Source organism: Rhinolophus sinicus, chromosome 4 (genome assembly GCF_057876585.1).
Source record: "Rhinolophus sinicus isolate RSI-liver-muscle chromosome 4, RSI-T2T, whole genome shotgun sequence".
In the NCBI taxonomy this organism is placed as follows: domain Eukaryota; kingdom Metazoa; phylum Chordata; class Mammalia; order Chiroptera; family Rhinolophidae; genus Rhinolophus; species Rhinolophus sinicus.
In genome coordinates this window covers 21,290,700-21,304,253 of record NC_142504.1, presented here as the reverse complement: position 1 = coordinate 21,304,253, position 13,554 = coordinate 21,290,700, and the positions used below count along the sequence as shown (strand labels likewise).

The following is a 13,554-nucleotide window of genomic DNA, read 5'->3' as shown; positions in this document are numbered from 1 at the left end:
TAATTGATTAATGTGTTTTACTAGTGACATCAAAAGGCTTGTTCTCGTCATGAGCCAGTTAGCTTCATCTCTGAACCTTCATCTTTGCTAAAGGCAGCCTTTTTGACTCTCAGTGGACATCTTTCACATGGTTCTTCCAAGAGATGATAGAAAAGCTACAACCCATCAGTAATAGTAATATAATAACCCAAAGAGTGCCCCATCCTGGCAGGAGGTCAGCATTATCATTTTGTATATAAACAACATGAGAAGCAGTCTGTATAAAATTCTACCATCCTGTTGGGAATGGAATGTGTGACAAAAAACAAACTACCAGCATCCTGTTCTAGCACAGAACTTGAGGCAATTTTAAGGATAATTTTAACACTGAAAATATTTTATGATATAGGAATATAAAAATAGGTGATTTTAATCATGAACTAGTAGAAGGACACAGCCAGGTAATTTTAAAATTGTTTCTTGAAACTATTTACAAATCATTGAGATTAGGACTTGGGGAACTTCTGGGAATGGAGGACATTTTTGCCAACCATGTATGTTTGAATAAAATTCAAAGCCTAAAGCTGTATGCCAGTTCTTCCACAGTCCCTTCCCCTCCTACCTCTAATTGCAATGGAAGCTCTCATCTCCAAATTCCTGTAGCACTTGTAGGCCCTATTCCTTTCAAGAAATAATACCTTTTAGGGCTGCAGTGTTTCACAATTCCAGGGGCAATTGGCAACAAAGAGACCCTGACTGTCATAATAGTTCACATTTATTAAGCACTATGCTAAGTATTTTAAATATATTGTCATTTGTCCCTAGTGATCCCGCAAGTAGGTATCAGAGCCAGCAACTCACTGGGCAAGAAGACTGAAGGTCAGAGAGATGAAGTAATTTGCCTGGGAAAATACAGCAAGAAAGTCAACGAAGTAGAATCTGCATTAAGGTCTGTCAGACCCAAAACCAGTGCACTTTTTTCAGTGTGTTACTTTCTTTCTGTATGTTTTGTTAGTTCTCATACTTTAGCTCAGTGATCCAGGAGGTCTTAGATAAGACTGCATCTTTAGGGGAGTCTTTGGACCAAACTCTGAGAAATTCCTGGTTTGAAATCTGTGAGGCAGAAACTATCTGAGCTGTTCCATACAAAGCAACTCTGCTTTGTACTGAACATTCATAGTAAGCACTCAGTAAGAACATGCTAACTTCAAGCATGGTCGGAACTTGCTCCTACGATAAATATAGCCCACAAAGTTCCAAAACATGAACCGGGGTTGATCTTAACTTGAATATAAAGTTTGTGCAAGTCAGAAAAGTCAGTACTAATTGGTAGGGTTAAGTTCAAAGATTCATTTCTTACGTATCTGTGTATTTTGGAAATTTAGGTGTGTCCTAAGATACCAGTGTGTGTTGAAAGAAAACCTGTGTAGAAAACAGAAAATCATAGGTGAGAAAAGAACCAGAAAGGGATGGAGTTGAGATGAATGTTTAGTATAAAATAGAGTTCTTTGGGAGTGGGTGAGAAGGAGGTAGAGATGGGGGATGGGAGGTTGGTTCAGTTGGTTAGTGAAGCGGGTTCTTTGGAAAGGGATCAAAGAAGTAAATGACCTGTTCAGTTGGAAGAGATCCTGGAGAAGGCTAGTGGGAAAGAGGGTCAAAGATAGAGGGATGAGGAGTAAAAGGAGTCAGTGACAACATGCGTATTGGTTGGAGAGGAGTCCCATGCACCTCACATCTTTGGCAGTGGCCGTGGGACTTACAGCTTATCCTGTTTCCTTCTTCATCGTGGGGGCATTCTGCTATTGTCATTTCTTTACCTGAGGTACATATCTGCCCATGTCTGGAGATGTGTCTTGGCTCGTTTTGAGTTGGACTGACAGTTAGCAATAAATAGAGTAGTGAATAAAATGATCAGTGAACTCCTCCTCAAAATAGAGATGCCTTAGTCTATTGAAATTCCCAAGGTGATCTGTTAAAATGATAGAAAAGTTCTTTATGGAAGGATTTTTACCGTACTCAGGGAATATACTTCACATTTATGTTCGAGTTTCTACAAAGTGATAGTTGTTCCTAACTGACTGTTTTTTATATTTTTGTTTTCCTTTCCATCAATACCCAAGTGATTTTTTTTTTTTTAAGTATTAGTAACATCAGTGAAAGATTAGGGTAAATGTAGTATATTCACAAGCAAACAATAACACAGCATATTTCCTTAGAGTACCCATTGCCTTCTAAAAGAACGAAGCAAAGAAAGGGAAAAAAGCTTTAGTAATTAGATCCCTGTTGTAGCCCTAGTGGAGTGAGAAAGATTAATAGCTGTGCGGCAGAACTCTGTTCCAGGGTGAGAGGCACGGAGTGTCACTGTTTTCTCCTGGGATGGAAGTTGGCCTGAAGTAAATCACAATTTCCAGACTAATAGTAAACAGCCAATGTTTTCGAGCACCTTTCCCTTACCGATGACTTTACATTCATTTTCTCTAAGCCTCACAATGACCTGGTAAGGGAAATAATTCATTTTTAAGCAACTGAGGCTCAGAGAGGTTAATTGACTTCCTGACCCTGTCTATTGAGACGTTCACATGGGCACTTTGCTGCACGAAGGGATTATCAGATCTTTAAGAGGTAGATTGTAGCATTAAAGAAATCACAGACATTAACAAATATATACACATATATATAAATAAATATATGTGTGTATATATATATGTACATATATATATATATATGTATATATGTATATTCAATATTGAAGTTTGAAAGAGAGAACCAAGTCCATCTAAATTGCAGTGATGGAGAAAGACCTTTTGTATTTCGCCAGCATCATCACCCAGGTCTCCGCACTAGCAGGGTAGTAGACCTGGGCCAGATTCTTTTAAGCCTGTTTGACCAGGCAGTTTTCTGCAGAGAGGTTTATAGTGTATGAGTTTCAAAGCCCTCCCGCTGCACAGGTATCAGAGGTTGTCTCTTCCAAGTTCCTTCACTTCGACTGTTACTTCCTTTTCACAATTCTATTTTTGGACTTCTGTCTCGTGTGTATTTACAGGTAGACAAAGCCTTTTTTTTTTTTAACAACCCCTTTGCCATGGCTGAAAAGGAGCCTTGTATGTCCTGTGGGATTGGGGCATTGTGAATCTCGTTTTAAACACAAACTGATGATAATGGTGGCTATTACTCTCTGTCCCCAATTGTCCAAGGAAGGAAGTTGCAGGTAGGGGCCTTCAAAGATGATAAAAAAAAAAAAAAAAAAAAAAAAATCAGTGAAGGAAGTCTTTTTGAAAAACTGGTCTTTATTATAGAGAAACTGTTTGGGATATTTCTTGGACACTAGAGCGCCTGGGGTTAAGCCCAGTTTTTAAAAAAATCAAGGCTTACTAAGAAAAGGTCTGTTTTTATTAGTGCAGGTACGGTAGTTGGCATAATTTCTTCTTATGAAATAAAATATCCAGCAGACCATTCCTGATTATGTTATGTATTTTTAGATGTTACCATTGAGTTATATTTATAGTATAGACTACTGAATCCTATCTTAAATATGCAAAATAGATGCATAACTAACCTCCCAAGCTGCATTCCTGCTCTATATTATACCCTACAACGTAGCCTGTGCTTAAACGGTTCTCCTATAAGTCTTAGAATGGAGCTTATGTGATTTTAAAATGTAAGCCCAGAGAGTGCACGCGAGATGTGTGGCCCTCTGGGAGACATGTTCTGCTCTTAGCTGTACTCTAAGGGGGAAGCCATCAAATATCTGGCAAACAGATGGGCATCGAAACAAATAGTCTTTTGTAGGTAACTGCCTAGAGACCAGGATGAGCTGGGATGTACCAGTTTTGCTAGTGTGTTCAGTGATTCTGAGCACCAGGTGCCAGCTCTTGTATTAGGAGCGGTTCAATCACTGTATGGTTGGTGTGGCTCTATCTGTGCCCCTCAGGTTCCCCGTCCCCAGGGTCCTATCACTTAAAATAACTTCAATATTGTCAGAAACATTACTTGTAGGTTTCTGCTTCTGCTACTGAAGTTGAAGGGAACAAGTATCTTTAAATCTCTGTTTCCCATCTTCCTGTGTCTTGATGAATAGCGGTTTGATTATTTTGATGTGTTTGTGAAGTTGTAGAGCTTGTCTAATTAAGAAATGGATTTCCTTTGGAGGAGAAAAAAAGTGAAGCTAATAAGAAGGTGAGAAGCTGAACCCTTCCAATGATCTAAGAAACCACTTCAATTTCAAAGCCTAGGAAATGGCAGTACCTTGGACATCATAATTCAAGGGCAAATTTGTTTGAGGTGGTGGTGTCTTCCCCTGATCCACCCTGTCTTGGTCTGCTTTTTCTAGATGGTGGCTCAAACTCGAGAGTATTTTTCTTTATTTCTTTGGTCTAAATCAAACTCGCTACTAACAAATTGGACAAATGGTTCTCCCCCTAAGTCAGGCAACTACAGATTCATGGGTTTAGCCCTTCCCCTTTGTTGACTCACTCATCAAGAATTTATTGTGTACCTACGTGCACCAGGCACTGTGCAATGTGTGAGGGTTACTGAGATGAATAGTACAATCCCTGAACTGAGGGCCATAGTCTCACGGTGGATAAAAGTACTTCATTTACATAAGAGGTGTTATTATTATCTAATATAAGGGAAGTTAGCATAGGTAGGGTACCAGACAAAGCTGGAACAAAGATGAGGAGGCTGACCTTTTACTTCTAGTGGTCGGTTAAGAATTCTCATTTGAACATGGCCTTAAAGAATTTGAGTGAGGAGATAGAGAAGAGGTGATAATATCCTTTGCAGACAAAGGAACAAAAATGTGGAAATGCAAATATCAATGATACTATAGAGCAATAATCAGGACTCAACAGTCAGCTGACGTACTTTAGTACAACCACACGTAGTGTTCATTCTGATTAATTGGCACCTGTACCTACCTCAGCGGTAGTTAATAATATTGGAATAATGAGATTTCCTGAAACCATAGGAGTTATGTGTGAGGGAAAGGAGGAAGGAAAGAAAATGGGGTGGAAAGGAATGAATGATGAAGGACCTTGAATGCCCATTAAGGAGTTCACAGGGCAGCAGATTTCTTTCATTCATTCATTCATTCATTCATTCATTCATTCAGCCATTCCCTAGAGGCAGATAGAAGGCTAGGTAAAAAATCTAATCAAGAATGAATGATTACTTGAGCCAAGGCAGCATGCATTGAAATGGAAAGTAGGGCCCAGGTATGAAAGATATTTTTAAGACATCAGTGTACTGGCTTTGGTAACTATATATGGGAAATGGAAGAAACAGAGAAATGAAATAAAATTTGAGGTTTCCATAATGGGTAATGGAGTGTCTTGGATGTAGTCAATAGGAGTTTGTTGAATTGAATGTTAAGAGCAATTTTCTAGTATTTTTCTTGAAAGATGAAATTATGGCAGAATCTCAGACTCTGAGGCATAAGAGAGAGACTCTGGGTCTGATGAAGCGCCTGCTACTTAGTGAACTGGCACAGTAGGCTTATTCCACCAATACACTATCTGTACAGAGGATGTTATGAATTGAGTCATCTCATGAAGTCTATTCTATAGAGGAATTGGGGCTAATGACTCCATCTAAGAAAAGAGGGACCTGCAGATGAATGGGAATTGCTTTGTAGATTGAACTGTACATTACAACTAGCCCTAAGTCTAGGAAAATATATTAGAGGCACATAGTTTTTGTTAGCAGAATAGACTACAAAAGCACTCTGCTTTCTTAGTGGCATACTGTCCAAAATAATACCAATTGCCCAAAAGGAAAAAAAAAAAATGTAACGAGAATCTCGGGCTATAGTTAAAAAACAGCAGGAAGATTGTGGTAGGAACATGAAGTCTAAGTAAGACTTGAAAGCTTATACTGTGAGAATTCTTGTACACATTTATTCCAACTTTTTGATTTGTTGTATGATTTTTTTTATGACTGAGTTCGGTCTCTTCACTGGCTAGATAGTTTCTTTAGTAAAGAAGACCTGTAATTCAGTGAGTCATTACTGAAATTGTGATGACTAGGTACCATATTTCCCTGAAAATAAGACCTACCCCGATAATCAGCTCTAATGCGTTTTTTGGAGCAAAAATTAATATAAGACCCGGTCTTATTTTACTATGATATAAGACTGGGTCTAATATAATATCTAATCTAGTCTAATATAAAATATAATAAATATAATATAATATAATACCGGGTCTTATACTAATTTTTGCTCCAAAAGATGCATTAGAGCTGATTGTCCGGCTAGGTCTTATTTTTGGTGAAGCACGATAGAGAATCCTGATAATCAAGCAGCTCTTCTAGAATGGCCTGTAGTTCCTAGTGACGCAACACAAGAGAGCACCGGGCTAAGAGTCAGGAGACCAGCCCTCTCGTTTCCCACTGACATGTCTGTGAACAAATTCCTGAAGTTCCCTAAGCTTCAAATTCCTCATCTGTAAAATGGGAACAATAATGGCTTACTCAGTCTATTCCAAAGTGGTTGTGAAGATCAGAGGAAACGATCCTTGAGCAAACCCTCTGTGACTTGTAAAGCTCTGCTGATTTGCCATTTATGACTATGGAACAGGCCTTGTAGGTGGAATGGTTAAAGGACTCATGGATTCACCGCCACAATCATGTTAGTGAGAGCAGTGTGGGCTAGGACCATGTAATGGGATAGTGCCATCTCTTTCCCTGGCTGCACAGGCCAGCTAAGACATGCAAGATGTCACCTCCTCTGCTCTATCCCAGGATATATTACAGCAGTAACTTACTTGCAGGCAGCTGATTGATTTGTAATCAGAAGTGATCATTTTGAAGCAGACTCTTAGTCCCTTATCATGGATCCAGGAAACTCAAGGAATATAGTTAAGGGCCAAAATAGCAGTTCTTGAATCTCATTAGGGAAAAGATTCAAAGCAGCAGCTTTACCTTTGCGGTGCTTCTGTTGGTCTCCTTAAATGTGCACATATAAATTATTACAGCATGGGCAAATTAATGTGCAAATTAATTGAAATTATTAATCGAAGGCAGATATAGTTCTTTATCTGCTTTGATCATCTGTACTCACAATCAGTATTATATTTCCTCCTTTTTTCATTTACCCACTTGAAGGTCAGTTGCTTATTATTTCTGGTTGAAGCTTATTGTGAGGATGACTAATGTATGCGGGGAAGATGTTCCCATTCTCAGAAAATAATCTGTTTCTTTGAAACCCATTTGAATGAAGAAGTGTGAAAAGGTTTAAGAATAAATTGTCCATTTTCATTGACAGATGTTCCCCAACTGACCACTTTGTTTTCTGAGCAGCTAAAACATGGTCTTCATTTGTGTAAAATTCTGTATCAATTTTGTCCCTAAAAGATGATTAGCAGATTAGCACTGCTAATCTGTTGATTTTCTTGGCCATGATGAAAGGGAAGCTTATATAGCCTATGATGCATGCACGAGTGTGCGCGTGCACACACACACACACACACACACACACACAGTGCATGTGTGTATGTGTACAGGATGATACCCTTGAAACATTTAGGAGAGCTCTTTAAATTACCATATATCAGTTATGCAGCTATAGTTGTGATAACTTTGGTTTCATGTGGCTCATTAGAAATGGAGATGCAATAATTGGAAACTAGAACATATCAACATAGAAATGCATATTAATTTTCTTTATAACTGTTCATTTAACAAGGCTTTCATAATGTTAGAAGAATATGTCATGATTAGGAAGTTAAAGGTTGAATCGCAAAGAGAATAGTTTAAATTTTAAGAAGGTATTTAACGATGATATTTTAGAAGCCAAATTCATATTTTCAGCTGAGGTTCACTTTGCAACTCAAGTCCAGGACTATGAAGGCAAAACCCAACAATTTTGTAACTAGCCATGAATCAGCATGTCATGGATCATTGTTACGTATGTTTGTGGAAACGAATGGCAGAAATGTGTAAAAATAAAAACATCTTTTTAATTTTAGATTTGGGGACAAGTAGCCAAACTTTGCTTTAGTCTTACCACTCTGAACCGTTGGCCATTATTGGTTAAATTGAGTCGTATTTTAAATATACAAGTATCAATTGTACAAAGTGACATTATAGATGAAAAGTTTTTTGTTTAAGCAGAGTGTCTATGCCTCTGATGGAAGGCATCTTTCAGTGATGCTTTACTTCCATTCTCTTAAGGTTTCCAGTCCCTTGGTTTTTGTTATTCTTAATTTAAAATCATACTGTGCCATTGAGAATCAAGAATGTTGCAAGAGCATTTATGAAATGTTTCAGACTGCAAAAAAGTAAAAATGCCAAAAACCTCAAAGTCCACGCTCATTAATTTTAGATACCCTATAAATTCAAATATCACTCAATTTTAATTTTGCTTTTGCTTTATTACCTTTTAATTATGAAGCAGAAGACATCTGAATTTTCTCACCTGGAAAGGAGGGCAGGGAGAGTTACAAGTATCTATTAGCATGGTTGATGTGAAAATGATATGAAATAGTGTATGTCTAAAAGTACTTTGCAAGGGCGGCAGGATGGCTCAGTTGGTTGAGTGCGAGCTCTCAACAACAGGGTTGCTGGTTCAATTCCTGCAACTAAGAGTGAAAACAGCTACTGGACTTGGAGCTGTTGGGCCCTGGAGAAACACACTGTATCCCAATATTCCCCAATAAAAATCAAATTAAAAAAAGTACTAAAAAATAAAATAACAGTACTTTGTAACTATTAAGAACGATGCAAATGATTTTTTACTTTAAAATATGACACTGACATCTTTTTATTTTAGAAGCCAATGTCCAAATATCTGTTTATGATACAGAAATCAAAAAAATTCTCTGTTCTTCATTTTTCATTTTTTAAAGAAATGCTGCTTCCTAATCAACATGGAAATTAAGATTCTTTAAATAATGCTGATAAAATACACAGTATAATTTTTGAAGGAGATTTATAAAAATATATGTATGTTTTTGTCACTAAGTCTAATATATGTCCAGCACTAAAGATGTGATGTGAAATAGCCTGCGACAACTGATGATTCTACTTAACTGTTTTAATAACTAGCATAATTCTCTTAGAGACCGGCTGAAGTGTTGTAGGTACTCTTGGTGAGGTTATATAGTTCTTCAATGGAACTACTTATTTATATCTTGCTTTATACATTTGGGGAAAAAATAGTAATAACACTTTCAAAATACTGATGAGAAAATGAATCATGGTAAATATGTTGGATTCTCAAGATAAAGAGGTGTATAATTCTCAGAGTTACAGTATTCGGTGTATAAAAATAGTGCAATTGAGCTATACTATTTTAGTAAGAAACCCATTAACTGCGACTTTAAAAGCTTCCTCTTCTTTTGTTGAACTTTGACAAATTCCAGTAAACTGTGAGGAAAATGTCCTTCCAATTGCTTTTCCTTTGCCGAAATGCCTAGAAGTGAGAGTACCTTTTAGTCAGAAGCAGAAAGTCCCTTAAATTCCTTTCAAGAAGTCCATCCTGTAAGGGCCACTCCAGGAAACACTATGACTGTTGTTACTTTTAGCTGGAACAAGATTGCAAAAGACTTCATGAAGAGGTAGAAATTGTAATGGGAGTTTTCTGTCATTCTTACAGTTTATGGCTTATTTGTTCCTTTTTCAGTCCATTAAAATTATTTCGCCAAGAGATCTTATCTCTAGAAGTAAATATTTGACAATGAATGATAATACTATGTGATAAGATACTTATATCTAAAATCCAAAAAAAAAAATTTTTTTCTGTAATAGTGATAACAGCAAACAAATTATAGTGACTCTTAAATAGGAAACTATTAATAATTATAATCTCGTGAACTGCTTTCCCACTCACAGATTCCATCCACACCTATTATTTTATTTTGGTGTTCACAATATTCCCGTGCTTTAAGCAAGACTGGTAAATGTGCTCTTTTATAGATAAAATTGTAATAAATATATAAACAAAATTTACTATATGTATATGTATAACATCTATTTATCTATAATAGATGATCTATATAGACATAGATAATTATAATGAAGATTTAAGACACTTGGGATGTTGACGTGACTTCCTCAAAGACCCATGGTCGAACTGTGGCTGAGCCGAGACTCTGTTTCTTTTCCTTTGTGGCTTGACATAACCTATATCATGCACATCCATTTTTCTTGCATTCTAGGTTTCTCCTCTACCAGTGTCTCGTGGACCGACGTGGCCAGCTGAAGGAAGGCTGTCAATCCACATCCCAGCCTGTCAGCCCTTCTCCTGATTTCCATGATGAGCTCACCAGTGCAGCCCGGTCAGTTTGATTGCTTTTTAAAACCATTTACAAACTTTATATGAAACATGTTGCTTTGTGTTGCCTCACATCAAAAATTTAAGTCATGGAAGGACTTTTTTGGTCTGATGATGATTGGGTGATACCATGAATTTTGAATTTTGTATTCTATAGTTAGTCCTCTCTTACATAACCCAGTTTGCTTTCCAGGCAACTAATTTCATTTGCATTGTTATCTTAGCACTGGGTTTTAATTCTTCTGTTTCTAGCGTAACATTTGGGTTAAGTCTTATGAAGTTGTGAATATTTATTACACATGATCTGGACACCTAATTCACACCCATAGTCTTTCTGACCTAATACGTGCCTGTGTGCTTCTAAATTGTTCTGTGCTCTTTGGAAGTCAGCTTGTGGATTCACTCGTCCTTCATCTCTTGACACACAGGAAGGATATTTGTCCTCCCCACCCTTCTTTGCTGTCACTCCTGTTTCCTATGTACATATTTAATTCTAATCTCAGCACCTGCTTCCTCTGAATCTAGTGTAACGTGTGGCTCAGGCAGTGCTGTGATCTGCACCGCCAACACCCATTCCTGCAGGAATAGGGTGTCGCTTTTGGAACAAACACAATCTGAGTCTTCAGAATGATGGACTAAGGTCTGATATCACATGTTTAGCTTAAACAAATGTAAAGAGAATTTTCTATTTGGAATATTATAGGAGCATATATTTCTATATATATTTTAAAGCCTTCAGCATATCGATATCCTTGAGTTATCCAACTTCCAAGGTGGAAGCTAATGTAATATTAGATTCACAGCTTATAAAGGGAAATCTTTTGCCACGATTTTCACTCTGTGGAGTGCCACACAGGGATTAGCTGCTCTGAAATTTCACTGCCTCATCAGCCTTTCCCCATATCCCCGACAGGCCACCAGCTTGTATGTTGAACTTGGAACTGAAATTATTGGAGAGCATAACTATGATTGTTGATTCTAAATGATGTGGAAAAGCTATTCCAGAGTCTTTAGACACAATCATGGTTTATACTTGGTATCATCATCTGGGTAAGCAGATGAAGAGTGACCTAGGCCACTTATCTTTGAATCCTTATAGCCCCGCGGTTCTCAAACTTTAGCAGGCATTAGAATCATTGGGAGAGCTTGGTAAAAAAAACACAAACCTGTCCCATAATTTCTGACTCAGAAGGTCTGAGGTGGGGCCCAACAATGGCAGCATTTCCAGGTTGATGCTACTGCTGCCTGGGGACTACACTTTGGGAACCACTGGTCTAGCCAGCTCTACCTGACCTTCCCTGCCCCTGCCTACTCCCCACCCCACCTTCACAGACAGCCCTGTGTGTGAGCTGCATGGCTCACCACCGTTATACTATAGCCCTCTTATTCTTTCTATTGAGATGAACTTAAAATCCTGTTTGCATTTTATAAATGTTATGCGTATTGCATTTTAAATATATATTATATATATTCATTTATATGCAAATTTAATGTTTCAAAATTGCATAATTTAAGAGACATTTGATTTAGAACCACCATAGTCAAAAACACTTTTTTTTTCTTGTGGTAGAATGACTTGGAATCATTAAAAAAAAAACATACCAAAAGCAATAGGAAGAAATTGGCTAAGTACAGAAGTGGCAGGAAAGTTCCTCCATTTCTAGAAGTTATTGTCTAGAATATATATGGGGGTTTGTATTTAATTCTCAAGACTAGAAGTAGACTTTTTATTCAGTGTTTCTATGGTTTTTATTTACCATCTTTCTCACACGCATAGAATTAAACCCATTTGTTTTTAATGAGAAACACACAATCCCATTAAAACTAGTATAAGTGTTTAGATTCCCAGTTTAGCCCATCAAGGCCTATTTAAAAGTAACTCACTTGCAGTGAATGAATACAGAAATATTTTGACAACCTTAATTGAAAAAGAGAATCAATGTAATGTAATAAGAAATATTTTTAAATTCTACCTGCTTAAAGAAAAATGGATCAAATGGCAGAAAGATAAACAAGTGAGAAATTTTATGGTGATTTTTAGTGCAAGCTGTGGGTACCTTAGAGAACTTCTCAGGTAGATCTGTATTACATCTAATTTCATTCTAAAAGTAATGTTTTGGGGGAGGCCTGTGTAAGGTAATATCATTCTTACTTTTCTCATCTTATGTGTGGAACAGAGGTGGGCGTGAGTTTTTTGTTATTGTTGCGGTAACTGCTTAAGATGTAAAGTATATCGGACAAGAAAACTATAGAAATGGTGTATATACACGTATGTAAGGAACAGATGGTAAGAAGTGACACTTACTGAACTTTGTAAGGTAAAAGAGAGAATGAAAACAGATGAATCCATGTACCTAACTCCTCCTGAGGGAGAAGAGACATGATTAAAGGGGATTTGAGGTTAAATAGGAATCTTACTGTCCACCCAGCATAGGTTGTTAGTCATGTAGAAAGTGAATGTGAATCCATGCTTCATGGTGCATATGGAGAAGGCGGGAATACTATGTATAGCTCAGCTTCTTATATTCAAGATGATAACAACTTGTAGCATTTTCTTAAAACTCAGGTTCTGTATGTAAATATATTGTAATACATAAGATGGTCAAACACACTGGACTTCCTTTCAAAAAATAAAGTAAAATAATACCAACTACTTTGATGAATTCTACATATACCTACCTGACAGTGGCTCACAACTAGTAATATTTGACCTCTGAAATCAGCATAACCTGCCCCCTGAGAATATTGACTTTATAATATGAAAATATCCTCTGAGGCTGCTATTTGAATGAGGAAGTTCTTGCCAGCAATGATAATGGTTCAGTTAGGAGGAGGGAAAAAGTGGGTAATAAATGATACAACTATGAGGAAGGCTCACTTGACTTTAGAGTCCTTCATTTCCTTATGTGCTTTCTTTCTTATAAATATTTCTGCTCTGTTGAGAAGCATTTCATGAATGAATGAAATCTGAATTGAGGAAAGTCACAGCAAATGGGCCAGGTGGGTGGGAATCTTTTCTGTTTATTGCAAGTACAAACTATGATCAGAGACCTGAAATGCACTTTGCATATATAAAGGCAAATGTTCAGCCACAAACATTAACACTTTATTTTGTTATTAGTCTGTATCTTATGGCACCACATGTATTCAACTGTTGAGAAAGAACCTAATCGTTTGACTTAGAAAAAGTGTTTTTACATCTCTTTTTTAAAAAAATCTACCTAAAACGAGAATTAAATTGGTCTTGTGCAATTGCCATCCATTTATTTTGCTTTTGTTCCACAAAAGACTGTAAGGAATTG

The 13,554-nt window shown here is 37.1% G+C and overlaps 1 protein-coding gene across 6 annotated transcripts in view; it reads left to right on the top strand.

The window, feature by feature from the left end:
* LOC109445154 (histone deacetylase 9) overlaps positions 1-13,554 on the top strand; it is a 537,678-nt gene that overhangs the window by 60,773 nt on the left and 463,351 nt on the right. For 5 of the 6 annotated variants that reach the window (XM_019727304.3, XM_074340819.2, XM_088797711.1 and 2 more), the window contains exon 2: positions 10,137-10,256. In XM_019727304.3, the coding sequence (XP_019582863.2) occupies positions 10,232-10,256 (25 nt within the window). In that variant the 5' untranslated portion in view covers positions 10,137-10,231. Of the gene's footprint in view, positions 1-804; positions 929-10,136; positions 10,257-13,554 lie in introns of all 6 variants that reach the window. The other variant, XM_088797707.1, reaches the window with a different exon arrangement.